This window comes from Pelophylax lessonae (genome assembly GCF_965119305.1).
Source record: "Pelophylax lessonae genome assembly, chromosome: 6".
Classification (NCBI taxonomy): Eukaryota; Metazoa; Chordata; class Amphibia; order Anura; family Ranidae; genus Pelophylax; species Pelophylax lessonae.
The window spans coordinates 89192376-89219789 of NC_138773.1; the positions used below are offsets into that span (position 1 = coordinate 89192376).

A 27414-nucleotide genomic window follows, 5' to 3' on the forward strand; every position below is an offset into this window, starting at 1 on the left:
TTAACTGACAATTGAGTGGTCGTGCGACGCTGTACCTAAATAAATTTGATGTTCTTTTTTTCCCACAAATAGCGCTTTCTTTTGATGGTATTTGATCACTTCTGCAGTATTTATTTTTTGCACTATAAACAAAAAAAGACCGACAATTTTGAAAAAAAAAAATATTTTGTTACTTTCTGCTTTAAAATATTTTCAATAAAAAAAAAAAAAGTAAAAATGTAATTTCTTTATTATTTTAGGCCAATTTGAATTCGGCTACATCGTTTTGGTAAAAAAAATCCAAAAAGCGTATATTAATTGGTTTGCGCAAAAGTTATAGTGTTTACAAACTATGGGATATATTTATGGACTTTTTTTATTGTTTTAATTAGTAATGGCGGCGATCAGCGATTTTTAGGGGGACTGCCACATTGCGGCGAACAAATCTGACACTAATTGACACTTTTTGGGGTCCAGTGACACCAATACAGTGATCAGTGCTAAATAATATGCACTGTTACTGTATAAATGGCACTGGCAGGGAAGGGGCTAACATCAGGGGCAATCAAGGGGTTAAGGGTTAGCCTAGGCTAGGGAGTGCTTTCTAACTGTGGAGGGAGTGGACTTAGTGCAGTAAGAGAGAGATCTGTGTTCCTGATTAGTAGGAACACACGATCTCTCCCTTCCTGTCTGACAGAACAGATATCTGCTTTGTTTACAAAGGCAGACGGCTGTTCTGTCAGTCTCCTTAACCATTGCGGGAGGCCGGCGGCGATCGCAGCCTCCGGTCCCACGGGCTGGCTCCTGCTGTGTCTAATCACAGCCAGAGTGCAGCTCCAGCGGCGCGCGTGCGCCCCCTAGAGCCTTAAAGCAAAACCATGTACATATACGTAATTTTGCGCTTAAGGGCTGCCCTGACGCAGTATATATATATATATGGTGGGCGGTCCTTAACCAGTTCTGGACCGGAAGGATTTGCCCCCTTAATGACAAGGCCATTTTTTGAGATTTGGCACTGCGTTACTTTAACGGAAAATTGCGCGATTATGCGACACTGTATTGAAATAAAACTGATGTCCTTTTTTTCCCAGAAGGAGATCTTTCTTTTGGTGGTATTTGATCACCTGTGCGATTTTAATTTTTTGCGCTATAAACAAAAAAAGAGCGACCATTCTGAAAAAAAAATATATATTTTTTCATATTCTGCAATATAACATTCCCATAAAAAAAAAACATTTAAAAATCAAATAAAAAAATCAAAAACATTCACTGTTACTGTAATAATCACATTGGCAGGGAAGGGGTTAACCTAGGAGTGATCAAAGGGTTAATTGTGATCAGCCTAGGGGAGTGTTTACTAACAGTATGGGAGGAGGGACTTGTGAAATGATCACAGAGACCTGTGATCCTATATAGAAGGATCACAGGCGCTCTGTGATCATTTCAGAGAGATTACAACAGCTGACTGTCCTTCTTTCACAGTGGGGAGGGATCGAGGGTGCCCGGCGGAAATCGCGGCCGCTGGTCCCGTGGATCGGTATCCCCACTGCCTAGTGGGGGTGGGAGTGTGCTCGCCCCCCCAGCACCACTCCCATGAAGCAACGTACCCCTACGTCGATTCATGCAGCCGAGCAAGCCTGCTGCAGTAAAACTGTGGCGGGCGGTTGGCAAGTGGTTAAGTGGTTAAGGGGGCGTGGTAGGGGGTGTGTCCTATGGCTACATACTTTTGCTAATATGTGTCTCTCATTCCCCTCTCAGAAATTTGGGGGGTATTTATTTGTGTTGTGATGTCATTTATTAAAAACGACAGCCCAATGAACTGTACAGTAGGAAGCAATGCATCATATGCTAAAAAAAAAAAAAAAGTAAATAAAAAAAAAGGTAGATGGTCTATTCATAATGAATAAGCTATTTTAACCACTTTATGACCGTAGATTTACTGCGACAGGACGGCCACTCTGCACCAGATCGCGTACTGTACATAGTACATGATCCAGTGCCGGTACAAGGTCATCCAGGGCCCAGGGCAAGATGCCAAACTGTGCCCCCCTTCCCTTAGGGTTAGGGTCAAGGCGCCCCCCCATCCCTGCAATAAACAATTGCGCCCAGGGCAACCGACCCTCCTGCCCACCCCTTGTCCTGGCCCTGACGTGATGTAACATTTCCAGGATCACACACAGTGGGAGCCCAGCGGCGGCACTCGCCAATTGTTCAGCACAGAGGCAGAACGGTGGTCTGCCTATGTAAACAAAGCAGGTCGCTGTTCTGTCAGTAGGGAAGGCATGGATCCTGTGCTCCTGTAAAGCAGAAACATAGATCAACTCCTTCCCCTGGTAAAAGCACCTCCCACACAGTCACCAAGCCCAGGCTAGGCACACAGGTAACCCTTTGATTGCCCCTGATGTTAACCCCTTTCCAGCCAGTGTCATTAGTACAGTGACAGTGCATATTATTTAGCACTGATCACTATATTAGTGTCACTGGTCGCCAAAAAGAGTCAAAAGTGTCAATTAGTGTCCAATTTGTGCAATGCAATATCGCAGTCCTGCTAAAAGTCGCTGATCACCGCCATTACTAGTAAAACAATAAAAATAAATAAATATAGTTTGTAGACACTATAAACTTTTTCCCAAACCAACCAACATATGCTTTTTACCAAAATATGTAGCAGAATACATATTGGCCTAAATTAATGAAGGAATTCGATTTTTTTCCTTTTTTTAATTGGATATGTTTTATAGCATAAAGTAAAAAATATTTTGGGGTTTTCAAAATTGTCAGTCTTTTTTTCAAAAAACAAAAACTGCACAGGTGATCAAATACCACCAAATGAAAGATATATTTGTAGGAAAAAAAGGATATCAATTTTTTTTGGGTACAGCGTCGCCCGACAAAATTGTCAGGTAAAGGAAGGCAGTGCCGTATCGCAAAAAATGACCTGGCCATGAAGGGGGGTAAATCTCCAGCAGCGGAAGTGGTTAACGCAATGCAAAAGATCACCTAAAGCAGCTCTTTTACTAAGTGAACGTTCCACTTGTCCTCCTTTGCTCCCCCTACTATATTTGGAAGTTTATTTTTTCTGGATACCTTTTTTCTGAAAGGTGCCTTCTCCCACTTCCACAATTCTAACTCAGGGGAGAATAGCGAAGTTCAGCTCCCCCCCCCCCATGTCCCCATGGCCTCCTGGGACATCACACATCTCAGGAGACTGCGGTTTCAGTATGAAAGTGCTACACATCTCACGCATGCACAGTGGAGTCCTGGCAGGGACACAGCAGGAAGTCACAGCCAGCTTCCCACAGTCAACATGGTGGTGCGCTGGGACCTGAAGATCAGCAAAGAAGTGGCCCAGGTTATGACAGCTCTGGATCTCTGGGCTGGTACGTTTATTTTATTTAAAGTCATCATTTGTAGCTTCTAAATTAAAATTTTTCTAACAATGACTGTCACTCCTTTTACGTCTGAATTGGCTCTAGGACAGCTGTCAGGACTGGAAGATTTTCCCTCACTTCCTGTTTCTGTTAGGCCCCTGTCACACGGGTGGTGCACCCAACGGAGTCCAGTCTGCTCAGCGGGGGATCAATCCACCGATCCCCGCTGAGCAGGTGGATGACAGCTCCATCTCTTCTCTGTGTGCGGAGATGGAGCTGTCAGATCCCTGCTGTCCTCTATGGGGAGATCGCCTGTCCATTCTCATCCAATCCCATCCGATCTGATCCTCCAGACGGATGGAAAATAGGGTTTCCATCCGTCCAGATTTCACGGAGAGCATCGGATCGGATAGCAGGAGATGTCTCCGCTGACACCCGCTGCCCCATAGGGATGCATGGAGCATTTGATCAGGTCCGCCTGAAAAACTGACAGGCTGATCGGATCGCCCGTGTGAAAGGGGCTTTACACTAAACTTTTTGACTTTGATCACTTTCTGTACTGTAGAAAATAGTTGTCAGGACAAACATCAAAAGTTCCTTCAGAACGGCGTGTACATTTATTCTGTGTGAATGCCAGCAAAATGAAATGTTACTGAGCCATTTTCTTTGCAGGTAAGATGTTCTTCATTCATAAGAATAGCTATCAGGAAAATACCACATTAAGACCACTAGATGGAGCTGATGATATTTAAAGCTTAACCCCATTTTTCTGGGGGGAAAAAACATTCCCCTCTGGGTGATCTCTGTACATTACAAGGATTTTAACAAACTTTGTTGCAGATTTCTACCTTTTTTTATTCTGAAGAAATCATTGTTTGTTCCTCTGTTCTCCTGTGCTGAGTGGGTCTAATGGGAGTGGTTTCATAATTATCAATTAGCTGGGGCAGTTTCAGGGCTCTAATGAGGAAATTTGCTGGGCCTGCATCCCTTTAGACGTGTTTCTCAGTGGTGTATTTAGGTTTTGTGCTGCCCTAGGCCTGACTAATCTTGGGCACCCCTAATTTAAATATTACCCACCCCTTCCTGTAAAGGCCACACCCTTTCCTGTTTATGACTTGCCCTGTCATCTGTAAACCACAGACCACAACCACAGTCTATCATGCCGTCTCATCAGTTCCCATACGTTCAGCTTTATCAGTGCCCATCAGTGCAGCCTTATCAGTGCTCACCAGTGCAGCATATCAGTGCGGCCTCATCTGTGGCCATCAGTACAGGCCCATCAGTGGCAACCAGTGCAGCCTCTCAGTGCCCATTAGTGCAGCCTATCAGTGTATCATATCAGTGCCCATCAGTGCAGCCCTATCAGTGCAGCTTATCAGTCCTGACTCATCAGTGGCCATCAGTGCAGTCTACTGGTGCCCATCAGTGCAACATATCAGTGCCCATCAGGGCAGCCTATCAGTGCAGCCCCATCAGCTTTTTTGCTGCCCCCCTGCAAAGTGCTGCCCTAGGCCTGGGCCTTGTTGGCCTAGGCCAAGATACAGCACTGGTGTTTCTATTGGGAATATCTCACCAAAAATGACATTTTTGTTGCGGGGGATGCCAGAAATCTGACTTGTATCTTAGGCTGGCCATACACTATACAATTTTCTTGTTCAACTTTCCTTTAGATTTACCAAAACCATGTAATATAGGGTCAAACCTAAACACTTTCAATTTGTATGCAGTCAGGCAGGCCCTTGCACTACATAGTTTAAGGTAAATCTAAAGGAAATTGAATAAGAAAATTGTATAGTGTATGGCCAACCTTAGTCTTCTGGGAAAATTAGTGAGCCAATCACACAAGCAGGAAATTTTGTCTCTGGGGTGTGGTCAACATTACAACAGCTGTAGATTGGAAAGGAAGGGTAATTTTTTAATACCATTCAATTACAATATGATTTGTGTCGCAATTGTATACGCTATATTGTTTTTTCTTTATTTGCTATTTTTTTTTCACCCACAAAAGTGGAGTTACCCTTTAAATACTTATTTACTATGATCATCAATGCCATCTAGTGGCCACAATCTGGTATTTTTCGAATTTGAGCTTTAGGCCCTTTCACACAGGCGGACCGTTCAGATCCGCCTGTCCGTTTTTTTGGCGGATCTGAACGGTCCCCCCATGCATTCCTATGGGGCATCGGATGGCAGCGGAGACATGTCCGCTGACATCCGACCCGATCCGATCCGTCAAATCTGGACAGATCGGATCAGATGGGATCGGATGAGAACGGACAGACGGTCCGTTCCCATCCGATTTCCCCCATAGAGATGCATGGGGAACTGACAGCTGTGTCTCCGCACACAGCGCGGAGACACAGCTGTCCTCCTGCTGCTCAGCGGGGGATCGGCAGCTCGATCCCCCGCTGAGAAAAACGGACTCCGTCTGACGGACGGATAGTGTGAAAGGGGCCTAAAGCATTTGTTACCCCAACACTTCATATTTCGGATATGGGCCTGCTGTACCATCTACTTGTATGAGAAAGTATCCTGTTCTCTTTGTATTGCTTCCTTTGTGTGAAATCCCTGGGGTTTGGTCCATCTGCTTTCCTATTAAAACTGACCACACTAAGCATGATATCACACCATGGTCAGCACTCTAGCTATGATAATATCTAGGATAATCAAATCGTCAGTACACAGCTTTCAAAAGCCGATCACCACAGTTCTTCCAAATTTACGCGATCGACAAGCACAAAAATCTTCCTCGTAAGATACCAGATCCTACGATTTTCGTTTAATCAGCACAGATGTCCTCCGAAAAAACACAATACAAATATACTACAACACATTACATCACTTCCGACTTGTTATTCTGTCGTACGAGAATTTTCTGAACTTTAGCAACTTCTTTATTTTTAATATGTGACTAGCATGCAAAAAAAAAACCAGAACAAAACAAAAAAAAAAAAAACAGATGATCTATCATCTGATTTTAGGATTGTGTGTACAGGGCTACAGGCCATTCGTTTAACCACTTGCCTACTGGGCACTTATACCCCCTTCCTATCCAGGCCAATTTTCAGCTTTCAGCGCTGTCACGCTTTGAATGAAAATTGCGCGGTCATGCTACACTGTACCCATATGAAAATTTTATAATTTTTTTTCACACAAATAGAGATTTCTTTGTGGTATTTAATAACCTCTGGCTTTTTTATTTCTTACAAAAAAAAAGAAAAAAGACAGAAAATTTTGAAAAAAAAAAGTTTTTCTTATTTTCTGTGAGTAAATTTTGAAAATAAATAAATTTTTCTCCTTCACTGATGTACGCTGATGAGGCGGCACTGATGGGCACTGATAGGCTGCACTGATGGGCACTGATGAGGTGGCACTTATGGGCACTGATGAGGTGGCACTTATGGGCACTGATGAGGTGGCACTGATGAGGAGGTACTAATATGCCGCACTGATGAGCACTGATAGGCGGCACTGATGCGCACTGATAGGTGGCACTGATGAGCACTGATAGGTGGCACTGCTGGGCACAGAGAGGTGGCACTGCTGGACAGTGAGAGGTGGCACTGCTGGGCACTGAGAGGTGGCACTGCTGGGCACTGAGAGGCGGCACTGACGGGCAGCACTGATGGGCACTGAGAGACGGCACTGATGGGCACTGAGAGGCGGCACTGATGGGTGACACTGATGGGTGGCACTGATGGATACTGACGGGTGGCACTGATCAGCACTGATGGGCAGCACCATCAGTGCCCACACACCTAGATGAGCAGGCACTGATGGGCACTGACTGGCAGCACTATGGGCACTGACTGTGGGCACTGATGGCGGGCACTGTGGGCAGTTGTGGCATTTTTTCCCCTCTTCTGTAATCAGCCGCCATTACTAGTAAAATAAATAAATAAAAATGACATAAATCTTTCCCCTAGTTTGTAGATGTGATACCTTTTGCGCACACCAATCAATATAAACTTATTGGGATTTTTTCTTTACCAAAAATATGTAGCAGAATACAAATTGGCCTAAACTGAATAAAAAATTTGATTTTTTTTACATTTTTTTTTTTATTAAGAATGTTATATAGCAGAAAGTAAAAAATATTTTTTTTTGGTTTTCAATTGTTGCTCTTTTTTTGTTTATAGCGCAAAAAAATAAAAAACGCACAGGTGATCAAATACCACCAAAAGAAAGTTCTATTTGTGGGAAAAATAAGGACATCAATTATTTGGGTACAGCGTTGGCTGTGGATTTGATAGGATTGAAGCGTGTATGACCTTCAATAAACAGATACAGTCTATGAGAACTAAGCAGAGAGAATGTAGTATGAGAAACAGGCACACATACACTGATCTGACCGACCCCATCGTCTGACAGTGTACCCCCCTCTCTCCCCTCCCCCCGGGGTGCAGGGCCGAGTATTGTGTACAGAGCTGTCACCCCCCACCCCCAGACAGACACAAAACAAGCTGCATGCTGACTGCTGGCCCCGCCCACCCATACACACTCAGATTGACAGCCGGTCCCGCCCCCCTCCCCTGCAGTCCCGCCCCCTCCCCCGGCTCTGCAGTGATCAGTGTACAGAGATCAGGGAGCAACAGTTGTTGGTGCGGAGATCGGTGTGTACGTGTCCTGTCCGTGTATGGGGGAGAGAGACCTCTGAGCGATCAGGTAAGGTGCGATCCCTGTGTGTGATATCATTGGAGGGGAGGGGGGCACTGTGTGCGACCATCAGATCTGTGATCAGTGCGGATGGGTCGGTGCTGGACTGAGATCGGTTCCCTTGTATGGATCTATAATATGTCTGTACAGAGGACACAGCTGTCATCACAGACAGGACGATCCCTCTATTATTGACCATACATTATACAATCTGATTGTACGATCACCTTTATGATGGTCACACACACACCTCAGTGGTATTCCCATAGATCAGATTATGAGATTTCATGGTGGAAAAAGAGATGTGACCAGTAAGTTACAATCATATCTCAACTGTCCATTCATCCACTTGGTATGTGGATGGGTATGGAATGGATTGTCCACTACTGATCGATTATTCCTATCAGAAGAGATGGATCAGAAAGGGAGATTGAAGTGTGTATGGACACCATTAGATCTGCCAAGAGCTATGTAGTAATGTCAGGGTGTCTGCGTCTCTGTATAGGAAATGATTGGATTGTTTAGGTCTGTCCTCCTAATACATCATTTCAGTGAATAAGATTGTATTGTTTATGGCTCCCCTTAGATCTGATCTTTTATCTGTTATTTGCTATATGTCAGGGCAGAGATAGGCAGAATAATGCTGGCCATACACACTTCAATAAATGATCAATTTATTTTTCCATAGATCTCTCCTGATAAAAATATTTGACCTTTAGTAGACAACTAATCCCTGCAAATTAAGGGAATCCCCCCCCCCCCTCCCTTTCAGGTCACCAGAACTAGTGTCCCCATTGGAAGATTTCCCCTCAATTACTTTTCTGGGGACAACACAAAATGTGGGATTTCCTTTACTTTCATGTTTAATGATAATAGTAAACAGGACAAATAGAAAGGGGGGATCTCCTTACAGGGGCACAGACAGCAATAAAAACTGACAGAGATCCTAATCCCTCCCCACTCCATCCAAAACTATAAAAGTTTTGCCTTTAGTTACACTTTAACATTGTTGCCTGCTATCTCTGTGTACTACGGAACACCTCCACTATGTTAGAGAAATGTTCTGTTATCCTATGGTGACTGCAAAGCTCCTCCATAGAGTACAATGAGTGAGCGTTGTCACCTTAGGACAAGACTACAGAACACCTCCCCCATTTGTTATAGAGATCAGAGGGGGTGGAGGTGTTCTGTAGTCCTTCCCTATGTAATAATGCTGCTCCTTTATAGATCCAGTACAGTGAGTGAGCGTTGTCACCCTAGGATAGGAAGTGTGTTACTGACAGCATCACCATTTGTAAATAGGTCTATGTACACATTGGGTGTTTAGCTCTGTGCGTCCAATCGCATCGCTTTTCCTAACTCAGGAAGCAAAGGGGGACAGCCCAGCTACCTGCCAGGCCCTGTTCACACCTGAGTGTTTTTCAGCTCGTAAATTGCTCATCTCTGAAGTCTGAAAACACTCAACAAGCAAAATCCCATTCATTTCAATTACCCCTGTTCACATCTGAGCATTTTGCCACCAGAAACAAAATGCCTGAACTTTTTTAGCAGATTACAGGCGTTTTTGTTAGATTGTCGTTGCCTGCCTCCAAACACCTGAAAAAATGCCTGAAAATGATACGCTCAGGTGTGAATGGAGCCTCAAAGTCTATGGCTGGACACATTACGGAGACCACCCGTGTGAAACCAGTAGTACTTCCATTTAAAGCGGAGTTCCGGGCACAGAAGTCATTTTTCAGTGAACATACCCCCGGGACAGTCAGGGCTAGTACATTCCACAATGGCTATCCTCTGATCTGTCCCGGTTCGCACTTACCTGCAAGAAGAAATACTCACTTATAAAATTTCTTCCACAGCATTTCCATCTCTCTTGTGGGCAGCTGAAGCCGGCGCGATCCTCTTCCGCGTCTTCTTCCGTGTCCTCTTCTCCCAGAATGCACTGCACCGGCCCCTCTCGTCACTTCCGGTGCGGCGCCGCATTCCTCCACAGCTTCTGGGCATGCCCAGAAGCTGTTTAGCAGGGAATGCGGCGTCGCCCTGGAAGTGATGAGCGGGGCCGGTGCCGTCGCATTGATTCCTGGGAGCTATGACGTTCAGCTTCCAGGAATCATTGCAAGCCAGGAAGTGACGGCGGAGCCGCGGCGCAGAGGGAGGAAGTGAAGAATAGGTGAGTATATTCGATCTACAATTACAAGGCGAGTACAAAAATAAAAAAACCTAACTATTCTGTTTCAGGTAAAGGAGAACAAGCGGACGGGCACAAAAAAAAAAGATCGATTTTGTGCCCGGAACTCCGCTTTAAGCTGGTTTCACATGGGTGGTCTATGTAATGTTCATCCGCCTGCTCAATGATTGATCTCTCTGCTGATCCCCACTAAGCAGGCGGATGACAGGTCCGTGTCCGCTCCGCTATGCAGAACGGACACAGCGCTGTTTCATTGGGGCTGTCGGATGGTAATGGACAGCCTGTCTGATTCAATCTGACTGTCATCATACATTGGTTGGATGGGGAATGGATTCCCCATCTGTCTGTCTTTGGTGGATCAGATGCTGGGGGGGGGTCAGCAGTCACATTTCTGCTGACATCAACCGCTCAATAGAGAGCAATGGTTGGTCTGATCAGGTCCGCCTAAAAAACTGACAAGTGAAACCAGCCCTTAGGCCCCTTTCACACCGGCTTTCCACCCGGCGTACTCCATTTTGTTCAGTGGGAGATTGATCCACCGATCCCCACTTAGTAGGCGGATGACAGGTCCATCTCTGCTCTTTGTGCTAAGATGGGCCTGTCAGATCCCCACTCTCCTCTATGGGGGATCGGATGAAAACGGACCACCTATCCATTTTCATTCGATCTGATCCTCCGGACGAATGGAAAATATTCTGGATTTCACGGACAGGATCAGATCGGATAGCAGCAGGTGTCGGCGGATGTGTCACCGCTGACATTCGCGATCCATAGGAGTGCATGGAGCATCCGATCAGTTCCGCCTGAAAAAACTGACAGGCGAATCTGATTGGAAAGCCCGTGTGAAACCAGCCTTAGGGTTCAATGGTTTTAAAATATAAGTCCACCCTAAAACTAACATCCCTGCATCTACAGACATCCACGTTCTAACACTAACCTATCTAGCCCTGTAAAGAAGAAATCCGTATACTTACCTTTTTTGAAGCCGCTCCGGTTTCCAGCGGCGGAAGCACTGCAGAGGAATGGGAAATGACGTCACTCATAGACTCACTATGGGGCTTCCGTTGTCGGATGTCTTCTGCACCCGCCTCCACAGTGAAGCCACAGCTGACAGCTCAGCGTGAGATCGGATCTGATCGGCTTCCAAAAAGGTAAGTATACTGATTTCTTCTTTACAGGGCTGGATAGGTTAGTGTTAGAATGTGGAGGTCTATAGATGCAGGGATTTTAGTGTTGGGTGGACTTCTACTTTAAGGATGTGTGCCTGGATGCTGAACTAAGAGGTGCATGACAACACCTGGATTGGAACACCCAGTGTGCAAAAGGTGAAAAAAACAAAACAAATGCAGCCACAGGCACCCCGGGTGTTTAGTCCCAGTGCATGAAACTTCAGCGTTTCGGTACAGGTGGAAGACAGAGGTGCACCGTCCAGCCCCACCCCTGGCAACCTGTCAAAATCTATGAGAGTCTGACAGCCGCTGTGGGCGGATGGTGCATCGGACAGTATGTGCCCGGGGACAAATTCTCAGAACGCAGGCTGCTTGTGCTCCAGACATTCATCCCCGGGGGGTTTTCTGCCCTTAACTGCTTGCCGACCAGCTGTGGCAAGGGGTCGGCTCTGTCTCGCGAAACGACATACCTGTACGTCGCTTCATGGGACCGCTAGTGGGGGGCACACCCATACATAACAGGGGAAGCTAATCAGCGGGTCTATTGGCCGCGATTGCCGCTGGGCACCCGCAATCGCTCCCTGTGGAGACAGAATGGTGCTCTGCTGTTGTAAACGTGGCATTCCGCTGTTCTGTTATGAACACAGAGATCCTGTGTTCCTCTTATTTAGGAACACAGGTCTCTGTGTTCATGCAGAAAGCCCACCCCCTCACAGTTAGAAAACACCCCCTAGGGACATTTAACCCTTTGATCTCCCCTGGTGTTAACCCCCTTCCCCGCCAGTGTCATTATTACAGTAACAGTGCATATTTTTAGAGCGGATTACCGTAGTAATGTCACTGGTCCCCTCAAAAGTGTAAAAAATGTCAGTTAGGGGTCCGATCTGTCAGCCGCAATGTCGCAGTCCCGTTTTAAAATCGCAGATCCTTGCCATTACTAGTAAAAAAAAAAATAAAATAAATAAAAATGACAAATCTTTCCCCTAGTTTTTAGACGTGATAACTTTTGCGCAAACCAATCAAAATACACTTATTGGGATTTTTTTTTTTTTTTTTTTTACCAAAAACATGTAGCGGAATACAAATTGGCCTAAAATGATAAAAAAAATGTGATTTTTAAATTTTTTTTTTATTGGGAATGTTTTATAGCAGAAAGTTAAAAATATTGGGGTTTTTTTTTTTTTCTTCAGAATTGTCGCTTTCTTTTTTGTTTATAGCACAATAAATAAAAATCGCACAGGTGATACCACAAAAAGAAAACTGTATTTATAGGAAAAAAAAAACATTAATTTTATTAGGGTATAGCGTCACACGGCCGTGCAATTGTCAGTTAAAATAACACACTGCTTTATTGCAGAAAATGGCCTGGTCATTAAGGGGGTAAATCCTTCCGGTCCAGAAGTGGTTAATGTTAGTCCTCAGCTAAACTGCACACCTGAATTTAATCTCATGCTGTTGAGCAATGGTTGATAATCGCCTCGTTTGCAACCTGTTGAATTGTTTGCAATGTATTGTGAAGAAGGCAACTGACAAGAAGAATTTTTAAATTGCTTAGTAGCGTGAGACTAACATTTCCAGAGTAGCCAAGGCAAAGCAATCTTTTGACTTTAGATACACTATAAAGAGACCCTGTCACTTTTCATTTCAGCAACAATCTTAGGATATGTGTGCATTTAATGGGTTCTATGCCTGTTACTTGCCTATAAAATCCTCCCTAAAAAAAAAAAAATCCTCCTTTGCGTAGACACCCAAAAGCCCCGAGACCACTGCTGGGTGACGACATCTTGGATGTGATGTCAGCAGACGCGGCCCACTCACAGCTGTCACTTGGGTGACACTCTATAGCAGTGGTCTCCAAACTGCGGCCCAGGGGGCAGATGCAGCCACTTACTAGCTTTTATACGGCCCTTGGGGCATGAATTCCTTCCACTGACACCAACAATAGCACACAATTACTCCCACTGACACCAACAATAGCACACAATTACTCCCACTGACACCAACAATAACACACAATTACTCCCACTGACACCAACAATAACACACAATTACTCCCACTGACACCAACACTGACACCAACAATAACACACAATTACTCCCACTGACACCAACACCAACAATAGCACACAATTACTCCCACTGACACCAACACCAACAATAGCACACAATTACTCCCACTGACACCGACAATAGCACACAATTACTCCCACTGACACCGACAATAGCACACAATTACTCCCACTGACACTGACACCAATAGCACACAATTACTCCCACTGACACCAACAGTAGCACACAATTACTCCCACTGACACCAAAGATGGGGCTTTGTTTTTTTTTTTCCACTGACATCGGGACCTTTTCTACTCCAAGTGGCCCCCCAAAAGTTTTAAGAACAGTAAGCTGGCCCTTTATTTAGAAAGTTTGGGGACCCCTACTCTATAGAATTCTTTATAGTGCTCGGCATTCCAAGCATATGTCTCTGGATGCAAACGGCCCTAAACACTGGTATTACTCAGTACAGCATCCAGCCATTGTGTATTTCAGACTGTCATAGATTTTTACAGGCTGCTGGCAGTGGAGCTTGACACATACAAGCGCCTGACTTTCACATATACAGGCCAAAGTGCTAGTGTAACCCAGACAATCCAGTCCACTTATATTTATCCAGTTGTTTGGAAATCTAAAGCAGACATTCTCCAAAACCCTAGGGTTCCAAATCGCAGCAAAACACTGGACTGATTACTTCTTAGCTGCATCCCAATCGCGGTGCGATTTTGCCACACGCGAGGCTGTCGCCTCAAAGAAAGCTTCTGCTCCTTTTTGAGCAACAAGCTTTGGGTGCTGCGATTTTGCTGTGATTGCAGTGCGATTTATTGCACTACAATCGCTGCAAAATTGCACCTCAATTGGGGTGGCTTTAGGCAGTAATGGCATTGCAAATGCATCCGGGGGGCAGAATCGCGGCGATTATGCCCGCAATTCAAATGGAGCTTTAGGCATGGTGTACACTTGTGGTTGTGGGGTGGTAAAGACACATGGCTGAGCTGGGGGTGTACACATGCCACGGCTGTGATGGTACAAGGATGATCCCCTGTCATGCTGGGCGGACAGTACTGCATATGGTGGTGCAGGTTGTTTTGGGTGTTAAAACAAGCAGTTTAGATGTGACATAACGTCATCCCACCACCAGTCAAATGCCCTTTGAAGAGCGATCCACCACTGATTGCTTTTTAGATGGCACTGCTAGTGTAAACGACCCCTAAAGGCCATACGGTTGGCTTGAGGCCTATATACGCTGCAGTGTTTTGCGCAGGTGGCACATACAGCCAGCCATAGACGAGAATAGCTGTACGCCGCCATACTCGGGTTAATGGTAATGCTTTTTCCTCATGTACAGCCGCGTGTAGCCATTCACTTCAATGGGCGACTGTACACCCCACCTGCAGCTCCCCGGGGGCAGAAAAATACCAGGATGTTCATCCTCCTGTATACACAACTAGCTGAGGACTGAAAGTGAAGGAGGTGTATTTGTTTCAGACACTTCTGATGTTGGCGATTGTCTGACGCATTGTCTGCCCATCCTGTTATGATCTGTGTTTTGCTCAAGGCGCCCGGACAACTTTCCGAAGACTTCCTGAGCTCAGGATTCAGATCCTTGTCAGTCTTACAGAAGATACAATGTCTCTGATCTGCAGAATCTGCTTCATCTTCATTCTTCTGCTGGGCTTCACTTTTACCATCACATTTCTTTCTTCGCTTTGTTCCTGCTGGAATGCAAAGATAGGCAGGTACCAGCCAGGCCGGGCATGTTCATATGAGCAAGAAATCCTCAGTCATGTCTATGCAAGGGGAATATCATAAGCTGTCTGGTATCTGGATTGTTATCTAAAGTCCAGCAGTTAAAGTCTAATGGGCTGAAAACAAACGGATTCCTCCATCCACACAAATGAGCTGGATGGAAGATTCCCCCCCGAGACATTCTCTCCACTGTCAGAATACATACAGTATCTGACAAAAGTGAGTACACCCCTCACATTTTTGTAAATATTTTATTATATCATTTCATGTGACAACACTGAAGAAATGACACTTTGCTGCAATGTAAATTAGTGAGTGTACAGCTTGTATAACAGTGTAAGTTTGCTGTCCCCTCAAAATAACTCAACACACAGCCATTAATGTCTAAACCGCTGGCAACAAAAGTGAGTCAACCCCTAAGTGAAAATGTCCAATTGGGCCCAAAGTGTCAATATTTTGTGTGGCCATCATTATTTTCCAGCACTGCCTTAACCTTCTTGGGCATGGAGTTCACCAGAGCTTCACAGGTTGCCACTGGAGTCCTCTTCCACTCCTCCATGATGACAAGCTGGTGGATGTTAGAGACCTTGAGCTCCTCCACCTTCTGTTTGAGGATGCCCCACAGATGATCAATAGGGTCTAGGTCTGGAGACATGCTTGGCCAGTCCATTACCTTTACCCTCAGCTTCTTTAGCAAGGCAGTGGTCGTCTTGGAGTTGTGTTTGGGGATCATGCTCTTCTTCAGAATGTCACATTACATGTTGGCATTCATGGTTCCCTCAATGAACTGTAGCTCCCCAGTTCCAACAGCACTCATGCAGCCCCAGACCATTACACTCCCACCACCATGCTTGACTGTAGGCAGGATACACTTGGTCTTTGTACTCCTCACCTGGTTGCGGCCACACACGCTTGACACTATATGAACCAAATACGTTTATCTTGATCTCATCAGACCACAGAACATGGTTCCAGTAATCCATGTGATTAGTCTGCCTGTCTTGTCAAACTGTAGGGCTGAAATCGCATCGCATCACATTCGCACCAAAATAGTGCAGGACCCCTTTTTTGGCCCTCACTGAAATCGGATCACATGGGTGTTCTCACCTATATGTTCCAATTCCTGCACGGTTTCACAGTTCGCACTGCGATCTGCAAAGCAATCTGGGGGTGTCATTGACTTTACATTGACACCCCCAGTGGTTCGCGGATCTCAGTGTGAAATGGGGTACGGTACTGAATCGCAGGGTTTCCTGCATCACACCAGTGTGAACCAGCCTTGCATAAAAATGTTTACAGATAGTTAGAGGGTAGTTCCAAACTTACAGATAAAAAAGTAGAATACAATAAAAATAGCATATACAATTGATAGACAACCCTTATTGTAATATTGTTATTAAAGATGATTTCCTCTTCAATCTGCAGCTGCTGTAATTTTCTTTAAATTCAATACAGTGTGGCAACCTGAAGGCTTTCTCTACACCACTGGTGTACAGAACACCCCCCAGAGATGTCATTTCCTGCTTGTGTGATTGGCTCGCTGGTTTTCCTAGGAGTCTGCACTAGGATACATATCAAACTTAAGGCATTCCCCTGCAATGGGAAATTTGGTTTCGATGAGATACTCTCCAAGGGTTAAATACTTCTAAAGAGTTGCCATCACTGTAGCTTTTCTCATCCAAACACTAACCATGCATCAGGGGATTATAATGAACCAGACCCTCCAATTCAGATTCAGTATACAAAAGAGTGGAAAAAAAAAAGCTACTGCTTTAGAGCAGAAAAGGGTAGGATTTAGCTTCAAGGTTTGATTAAATCCTTACATTTTTATTTATCCCTTAGAGGGGGTTGTCTTTTTCTCAGCAGACTTGGAATCACACTTTAAAGTATATTTTGTTTTTTTGCTTATGTTTGATGTTGAAGTTAATGTTTAAAGATGGGTTCAATGTCACCTATATTTTGTTTATTTTCTACTTTGCCAGTGGTCTTGTCAAAGATGGCTGCTATTAAGGCTCTCCAGCAGTGGTGCAAGCAACAGTGTGATGGGTATCGGGATGTCACTATCACGAACATGACCACATCCTTCCGGGATGGACTGGCATTTTGTGCCATACTACATAAACACCGACCGGATCTTATGTGAGTGTTTTTTTTTTTTTTGCTACTTTGTACTAAGGACCGTTTTAATTCTCTACGTAGTGATAAGTTGAAGTTAGTGGTGTAACCTGAGAATTACCTACCCCGTGAGAAAAACCTACCCTCGTCACTTCCGGGCATGAACAGCTGAGCAGCGCAGCAGTGCGCATGCTCAGAGCCCCGGAGACCTAATGAAAAAGATAAGGAGCTGACTACAGGGCATGCGCACTAGTATGAAAGTATTAGGGTGTCCGTGAAAAAAACCTACCCACGCGGCGGTGACATGAAAACAGCTGTACTACAATATGAATCATCTCCGCTGCTATCCCTGACACTTCACTGATGTCGGCTAGTAAATATAGAAGCGGCTGGCGGCTCCGTTATGTATGTTCTCATACACCCGCCGCCGCTTTTTATATTTACTAGCCGACATCAGTGAAGTGTCAGGGGAAGGAGCGGAGATGATTCATATTGTAGGGCAGCTGTTTTAATGTAACGGCCGCGTTATACACACTGTGGGTGCACCGGAAGTGACGAGGGTAGGTTTTTCTCACGGGTAGGTAATTTTCACGGAACAAGTGGTTTTATTTTTTCGAGAAAAAGAAAACTTGGTTAACAATTCAGGTAGCTTGTCTCTTGTATAACAATGGTCATTGACTGGGTAGGCTTCTTGGCTGATAGGACAAAGATCTAAATGGTTAACACTCTTCGTATGTATGAGTCATAGTCGTAACGAGTCTCTTGCATTGGTCAAAAATGGGAACATTTCTGTTGTTCAAGATCAAAGTTTGCCTAATATTGTTGGTGTTAGGTTATTAGGCTTTGTCAGTGAATAGACCCCTGGACACGTTTCCTAAATTCAGATGTACGCATCCAATGTTCAGTGCGTAATGGAGGATTTCCCTATTGCCCCAGGCCTTGCTGGGAGCACTGAGTATTCACTGATGATTTATCAGCACAGTCAAAAGAGCATTGCCCAGAAAAGTCCCAAGTGTCCAGTCGCTAGTGATGGCAGTCTTCTTTCTGTATTCAGCTGATTTTGATCTTTGATTCCCTATTCATGGGAGATTATTGCATAGGAGCGCAAATATTGGGTGATTATCTCTACGTATGTGTTCTTTTGCTTTACTCTCCATGATAGAGTGGGGGTTTCAGTTATCCTGAAGTCACTCAGTGAAGATCTACTGCTCCTTCCAAAGTTGTTGGAGTTGGCTTCAACATTTTATACAGATGCTATCTGAAAAGTTTGCCTCTTGGAGCGGTCTTGGGCATATTTAGTTGGGAGAAGACTTGTAGAAAGACCTCTGGAATACTTTATCTTAGATATTAAAGGCAAAATGTTTTTTTAGTTTTGGTTAGAGTGGAGTGGTTTCATTACTGTAAAAAACTAAGTTATAACCCGCGCTTATGGATACTCAAGTGAATAACTCAAATATATATAAAAACTTCAAATGAGATGTGTAAAAAAAAAAAATATATATATATATATATATATATATATATATATATATATATATATATATATATATATATATATATATATATATATATATATATATATATATATATATATATATATATATATATACAGTGGGTACGGAAAGTATTCAGACCCCCTTAAATTTTTCACTCTTTGTTATATTGCAGCCATTTGCTAAAATCCTTTAGGTTGATTCTTCTTCCTCATGAATGTACACATAGCACCCCATACTGACAGAAAAACACAGAATTGTTGACATTGTTGCAGATTTGTTAAAAAAGAAAAACTGAAATATCACATGGTCCTAAGTATTCAGACCCTTTGCTCAGTATTTAGTAGAAGCCCCCTTTTGATCTAATACAGCCAGGAGTCTTTTTGGGAAAGATGCAACAAGTCTTTCACACCTGGATTTGGGGATCCTCTGCCATTCCTCCTTGCAGATCCTCTCCAGTTCTGTCAGGTTGGATGGTAAACGTTGGTGGACAGCCATTTTTAGGTCTCTCCAGAGATGCTCAATTGGGTTTAAGTCAGGGCTCTGGCTGGGCTATTCAAGAACAGTCACGGAGTTGTTGTGAAGCCACTCCTTCGTTATTTTAGCTGTGTGCTTAGGGTCATTGTCTTGTTGGAAGGTAAACCTTCGGCCCAGTCTGAGGTCCAGAGCACTCTGGAGAAGGTTTTTGTCCAGGATATCCCTGTACTTGGCTGCATTCATCTTTCCCTCAATTGCAACCAGTCGTCCTGTCCCTGCAGCTGAAAAACACCCCCACAGCATGATGCTGCCACCACCATGCTTCACTGTTGGGACTGTATTGGACAGGTGATGAGCAGTGCCTGGTTTTCTCCACACATACCGCTTAGAATTAAGGCCAAAAAGTTATATTTTGGTCTCATCAGACCAGAGAATCTTATTTCTCACCATCTTGGAGTCCTTCAGGTGTTTTTTTAGCAAACTCCATGCGGGCTTTCATGTGTCTTACACTGAGGAGAGGCTTCCGTCGGGCCACTCTGCCATAAAGCCCCGACTGGTGGAGGGCTGCAGTGATGGTTGACTTTCTACAACTTTCTCCCATCTCCTGACTGCATCTCTGGAGCTCAGCCACAGTGATCTTTGGGTTCTTCTTTACCTCTCTCACCAAGGCTCTTCTCCCCCGATAGCTCAGTTTGGCCGGACGGCCAGCTCTAGGAAGGGTTCTGGTCGTCCCAAACGTCTTCCATTTGAGGATTATGGAGGCCACTGTGCTCTTAGGAACCTTAAGTGCAGCAGAAATCTTTTTGTAACCTTGGCCAGATCTGTGCCTTGCCACAATTCTGTCTCTGAGCTCTTCAGGCAGTTCCTTTGACCTCATGATTCTCATTTGCTCTGACATGCATTGTGATCTGGAAGGTCTTATATAGACAGGTGTGTGGCTTTCCTAATCAAGTCCAATCAGTATAATCAAACACAGCTGGACTCAAATGAAGGTGTAGAACCATCTCAAGGATGATCAGAAGAAATGGAAAGCACCTGAGTTAAATATATGAGTGTCACAGCAAAGGGTCTGAATACTTAGGACCATGTGATATTTTAGTTTTTCTTTTTTAATAAATCTGCAACAATGTTAACAATTCTGTGTTTTTCTGTCAGTATGGGGTGCTATGTGTACATTCATGAGGAAGAAGAATGAACCTAAATGATTTTAGCAAATGGCTGCAATATAACAAAGAGTGAAAAATTTAAGGGGGTCTGAATACTTTCCGTACCCACTGTATATAACAAATGTGTATATAGAGTGCAGCTGCTGCACACTAAGAAAATCTTAGAAAGAATATTAAACACAAATTTAAGCAGCGCTAGCACTCAGGTGATAAAATTGAACAACACTATGTTTTCTTCAGAATAAATCAATAAATAACACTCTAATAATATGTGCTCAATTGTGTGATAAAAAAATCCTCATAATAAATAGTGTTTATATAAAATAAATAACCATAATAAAAACTCCATTAATAAATCACAATCTAGTGGTGGTAAAGTGAAGTGCTGAAATATTATATGAAAAGTCCATAAATAAAATAAATATATAATCGTGTCCTTTATGGTGATTCAAAGGTAAAGTGCTCCAGTGCTGATATACAATATAGTGCTCCAAACGTGATAGGTGCCCCTCTCAGTTCCCCACTCACCAACTCGCCAATATTTGGAAGCCTTGATATTATTGCACATAAGCCCTTGGCACCAGGATTCTTAGACAAGATTCTCCATACGCCTTTCAATACATATACATGGGTCCGCTTCCGCATCCACCATTAAAATAGAAAAGGCCGTACATAGTGAAGTATGTATATATAATTTAATCACGCTGCATAGCCAAAAACATACTTACAGCATAAAAACAGTATATGGGCATATACAACAGAAAACCTCGTTGTTACGCCACTCGGCGTGCGTTCCACGGGCAGGAAGTAGCCGACCGGAAGTGACGTGTCGCTCCGTGCGTGGCAGGAAATACGTCAACGCGTTTCGCCGTAAGTTCCGGCGTTTTCAAAGACCTGTCTTTGGTTTCATTACTGTCTGTGTCCACGTTAGGGAGAGAGATTCACCCTATATTATCATGTTTACCGCTATCATTGAAAGTGAAAGTAGAAGAAAATCCTAAATTTTGGGGTGATATTAGGAAGAAGAATTGAGGAGAAATCTACCAATGGGAACACTTGTTCTGGTGAACCCGTTGACACACTAGGATTGCCTAACTTTGGAGGAATTTCCTCTTCTTTCTGTTTTGGCAATGGGACAAGAAGTGAAGGGAAATCTCCCCAGTTGGACACAGATGGCAAAAGAAAAAGAATTGACAGGGGTTATAACCCTCCCGTACTCTATCTAAAATGGGGAAAAAAAAACTTTTTTCTTAAGGTCTGGTTCACTCTAGTGTGATTTTATATGCAATTTGACTCAGAATCGCATGACAATGGAAATCAGATTGTTTTCAATGGTGACCGTTCACATCAATGCAACTTGGTGTGATTCAAACTCAATTTTGGCCCTATAGAATATGTAAACCACAACCAAGCAGCACTAAATAATCACACTGAAAATCAGATCGAAATTGGATCATTCCGGTGTGAATCTAGCCTTAAGATCTGTATACACGATTAGAAAATCGAAAGTAAAAAATTTTACAACGCTTTTGACAGCTGTTTCTGACTTTTCGGGCTACAAAAACTGAAGGTGCAGGCTATAAAGTTTTCATCGTACGTGAACATGCACTGCACTGTTTAAGCCCCCGTTCACATAGGGGCGACGCTACTACCTCGGAGCGGCCGCCACGGACTTCATAACATTGAAGTCTATGGCGGTCGCCTCCGGGTCGCCCCAAAGAAGCTCCGGACCCTTCTTCTAGGTCGGAGCGACTTGTGTCGCTCCTATTAGAACGGGTCCGCAGCTTCCCTATGGGAGGCGACCTGTGAGGCGACCAGGTCGCCCTAGTGTGAACCGGCACTAATTGGGCGACTATGTGGCAAATAGGGTTGATAAATAAGTTATTCACTTGGGGGCTAAGAATATGCATGCATCATACATACTAGGGAGAGTACAACTGGGGGAATCAATGTTGAAGGATCTGGGGGTTTTGGTAGATCATAAGTTTATTAATAGCATTCAAAGCGAGCAAAGTCCTTCCTTGTATTAAGAGAGGTAGGGACTCCAGAGAGAGAGATATTATTTTGTCCCTCTATAAATTATTAGTAAGACCTCATCTGGAATATGCAGTTCAGTTTTGGGCACCAGTTCTCAAAAAGGATATTGGGGAACTGGAGAAAGTGCAGAGAAGAGCAACCAAACTGATAAGAGGCATGGAGGAGCTCTGCTATCAGGATAGATTAGAGAAACTGAATTTATTCTCTCTTGAGAAGAGAAGATTAAGGGGTGATATGATCAATACGGACTCCATATAGTGAACTTGGTGTTGAGTTATTTACTTTAGGGCCATCACAGAGGACAAGGGGGCACTCTTTAAGTCTAGAGAAAAAGAGATTTCATCTCCACATACAGAAAGGTTTCTTCAAAGTAAGAGCTGTGAAAATGTGGAATAGACTCCCTCCAGAGGTGGTTCTGGGCAGCCAGTAGATTGCTTTAAAAAAGGCCTGGATTTTTTTCCCTAAATGTACATAATATAACTGGATTCTAACATATATAAGTAGAGTTGATCCAGGGAATATCTGATTGCCTTTCGGGGGATCAGGAAGGTATTTTTTTCCCCTGTTGGAGCAAATTGGATCATGCTTTGCTGGGGTTTTTTGCCTTCCTTTTAGATCAACTGTGGGTATAAGATTGTGTATATGGGATTGTATGGTTGGTTGTTTTTGTGTTTTTTTTGGTTAAACTAGATGGACCTGTGTCTTTTTTCAACCTGACTAACTATGTGATTATGTGCATAATTTCCGATTTTTGTTTAATTAGTACAGCTTTCGTCTGAAAAAAGAGCAAGACTTATTCATGCTCGGAAACAAAAGAATACATACAAAACAATTCAGCATTCAGCACATTACATCACTTCTGAAGTTGTATTCTGTTGTATGAAAATGTTCACCGATCTGCCGATTTTCGGATTGTTAGTATGGTGCTTTCGACAGTCGACTCCGACTTTTCGGCTGACAAAATCCTGATGTGCAGGCTATAAAATTTTTGTTGTCCGTAATACAACGTCCGATTTTCATCTCATTAGTACAGATTTTGACGGAAAAAAATCTTAAGAGCAACACTAGGCATGCTCAGAGAGAAAGAACACATACAAAGCAATCCAACAACATCACTTCTGAAGTAGAATTCTGTCATACGGGAAAATTTGTATGAAAAAAACCTCTTCACTTTCCACATCAGACTAGCATGCCACAAAAAACAGACGACAGATCTTTCGATAATCTGATCGTGTGTACGGGGCTTAAGAGATGAATTGGACAAGTCACACCAACACAGAGTGGTACTGTGGGTGTAAAATAAATTAAAATAAAGTGCCACGTCCTACTAATTAGGCCGAGCTTAATCTACTGTATCAGCCTGGTGCTGGAGTGGGCTAAGCCAATTTATTATGTAGTGTTTTTTGACTATATATTTTCTACCATGTATACATGTATGTTTTAGTTTTCAATGGTTTTAAATTAAAATTTGTATTTTTTTAATAATCATGCCTTCAAAGTCCATGTTTCCCAACCTGTAGCTCCTTACACATTTGATATGAGACTAGCATGCAACAAAAAACGCATGAATATTCGTCCGATAATCTGATCATGTGTACGAGGCTTAAGTGACGCTTTAGGGAGGAGCACAGTAGATAGGACCCTCTGTAGCTTGGTTGATAGTCCTCGACTGACATTTCTGGCCTTCCTAGAAGACCTAACCTGTCCCAATACCCTAGGCCAGTGATGGCAAACCTTTTTGAGCCCAAGTGCCCAAACTGCGACGCAAAACCAACTTATTTTTTTCAAAGTGCCAACATTACAATTAATAACAGCCACGGATAATAACCACAAGGGCCTCTCGCCAATTCCAGCGACACAGCAACACTTCCTCCGAACAGATGTCCACTCACTCTCGGTTTGCCCGTGGCATTGCCCGCAACTGGCATTGCAGGGGGGTATCTTCACAGCCTGTCTGTCCCCTGGCTCACAGTGTGCTGCTCCAGTCTTTCTCACAATCTCAATCTCTTTCTCTCTCCCTATAGTCTTCCGGGACTAAATGTCCCATGGTGCACTTGTCAACCTCCTCATTGGTGCTTGGCTGCAGCCAATGGGGAGGCAGGAGGAATCAGACCGGGCGGTGATCTCTGCAAGCGCCGCTCTGTCCCCGTCCAGCGCTGCTTGACAGAAGGGGGGCGAGCACAGAAATACACTGACAGTCCAAGCTCGCTTCCCCCTTGTCACAGCGCCGCTGCCATGCGGGGGAGGGAGGATTAGAGAGCCCAGGCATTAGCGGCGGCAGCTTCCCAGTATAGCTGGCATGCCCACAGAGAGGGCCCTGCGTGCCAGCTGTGGCACGCAGGGCCCTAGCTGTTACAATCCAAAAAACTGCTCGTCGGACATTTTTGAGGATCTTAAAATCCTTAGCCATTCCAAAACTCTGACATATATTGTAATTCTGTTAGGACCATACTCCTTAACTGGAAACCATCCACTGTCTTTATCAGAATTGAAGAGAGTGATAAATATAACCCTACCCAAGTACAAATTACCTGTGAAAAGAGAAACAAACCTCAGAAATTGGACAAGCTATAGGGCCCATGGACTAGTTCTCCTCTTGCATTTCATTCATTCCAACATCTGGTATACCTGATTAATGGTAAAACTTCTTCATTTTAGTTTCAATTGATTTTTATTAGTTTTAACAAATATAAATAATGGTTGCTACAGAGATATATACAGTATTTTGGTACAATAAACAGTTTCACATAATAAAGGAAGTCAACAGAAGTCTCTGTTATGGGCTTGGAAGAACATCTAGTCTTACAAATAGGCACATAATACACAGGACATGCCGCCAGCCACTTGCCTCAAAGCATGGCTGATCATTTTTTTCAATTAATTAAAATGTCATCTTTTATGAAAAAAAATAAATAATAAAAAGCAATCTACAAGTGAGTAGCTACTCTTGTGGTGTCTTATTAAAAAAACAAAGTGAAGACCGTTGCTTGAAGCACCATATATTTAATTATTTCTGAAAAGTAATGAAAGAAGTGACAAAAATAATTTTTCATAGGATAAGCATTAAAAAAAGTAAACAGGTTGACCAAAAACCATTGCAGTTTCCTTTCAACTATTCATTTTGTTTTATTCTTTAGTAATTCTCGAGCATTATGGTCAGCCTTTGCTGTTTTTTCCTCCCCTTGTGTGGGTGTAAGCCATCTTCAGAAGCCAAATAAATGTAGCATTCATTAGGCTCTCAAAGACTGCTGGACAGAGGGATGAAAATAACCATGACGAGGGTGTTGGCAAGGCTGGAAAATGTGAAAAACACTGCATCTTTGAGTAGTGTGAGGAACTGTCCACCCCCACAACATGTTTTCCAGTCAAACATCTAAACTGACTTCATTTAAGTGGTTCTCAGAAACATAAGTGAATATTCGGCCTTTCTGACTAAAACATGAGGCAGATGGGCAAGCTGAAAATGAATAGGTCAGCATTCAGCAATAGGTCTATTGATTGAAAGGGTATGAAAATCAAACTGTCTACATTCAGCAATCACAATGCTTGGCAATCCTTTGCAATTTGGAGGCCTCACATTTGGTTTTTGGTACCTCCAGTAGGCTGTACATGATATCATATTTTGGTTTTGCTTGACAATAGGGAAATGGGAAAGAATATTTTTTTGGACTGTGACATTTACTATCCTAGCACATTTACAGTCCTTCCGGGCGGGCACGACTATGACCTTAGAACCGCTTTTCTCAAACAGGGTTCAGTGAAACTTTGGGGTTCCTCTACAGGTTTGCTAGGGGTTCCTTGAGGAGAGAACAGTGGAAGATTGACCTCCCGAATACAGTAATGCACACCAGTGCTACCAATGGAAGGAGCCACTTCTACCCTGGCATTCAAAGTAAATGGCCACTTCCAAATAAACCACCAGTGACAGGGGTTACTACAACTTTCAAGTAGGGATGCCCGATCAGGGTCAATCCTGGGCGGGTGCGTGGGGTGCACCACGAGCTGAGGCGGAGGAGGGGCGCCGAAGCTCCAGTGGCAGAGTCCCCTCCTCCAGCCCGATACCAGTTTAAGACCGAGTACCAATACTTTTTCTCAACAATTCGCTGATACTAATTACGATGCCTATTTTTCGTGTCATGGTGGTATAGCGGCAGAGCATTTGCCAGAACTTCTGCGAACCGGATGTCGCATCTCACACTGCTGCGCCCTTGCACATATCTCATCATAAGACCCAGTTCACATATACGTGAATTGGATGCATTTTGAACTGCTTCCAATTTGCATGACATGTGAACTAAAAGTATTTTTCTATGGAACCTGTTTAGATATGTGCGGCCCGGCCGCAGTGCGATTTTTTAAAAAAAAAAAAAAGAGTCGGGTACCATTTTCAGCCAGGTTCAGGTGCGATTTCCAATGTCATGCACTAACACTTTGCGTTGGAATTGCACCTGAACTGGGCTGAAAATCATACTTTTTTTTTTTTTTTTCAATCGCAATGCAAATTAACCCTGCACATATGTGAACCTAGGATGAAGGTGGCGGTTACAGTCTGCGGACTTGAAGGTATTGATTTCCGTATTGGAGCATTTACACAAGTACAAGTGCTTAGTATCGGCACTGATACTGGTACTACGCTACTTGTAACTCACTATTTCAGAACATGCATGCACATAAGGTGTTTTCTGTGACTTTCGTATGCCATACATATTCAGCTTCAGTAACCCAGAAAGCGCTGAACCCAGTAGTGTGGCATAATAGCCAGGCAAATAGCATTTTGGAAAGGCAGCCAGCAATGACAGACTTAATGTTAAACAATGTAAAGCACATGCATTGCACTGCTCCATTGTTTTCAGTTGAATTTTCTGTTTAGCATGCTATACACTCAACTACCACTTTTTTAGGTACGCCTTGCGAGTACTGGGTTGGACCCCCTTTTGCCTTCAGAACTGCCTTAACTCCTCATGG

General features: G+C 43.7%; 1 protein-coding gene across 1 annotated transcript in view; it reads left to right on the top strand.

Moving 5' to 3' along the window:
- The first annotated feature begins 7896 nt into the window (after positions 1-7896).
- Positions 7897-27414, top strand: part of MICALL2 (MICAL like 2) — a 160798-nt gene continuing 141280 nt past the window's right edge. The window contains exons 1-2 of the mRNA XM_082261698.1: positions 7897-8015; positions 17144-17300. Of these exons, the coding sequence (XP_082117824.1) occupies positions 17158-17300 (143 nt within the window). The 5' untranslated portion in view covers positions 7897-8015; positions 17144-17157. The remainder of the gene's footprint in view (positions 8016-17143; positions 17301-27414) is intronic.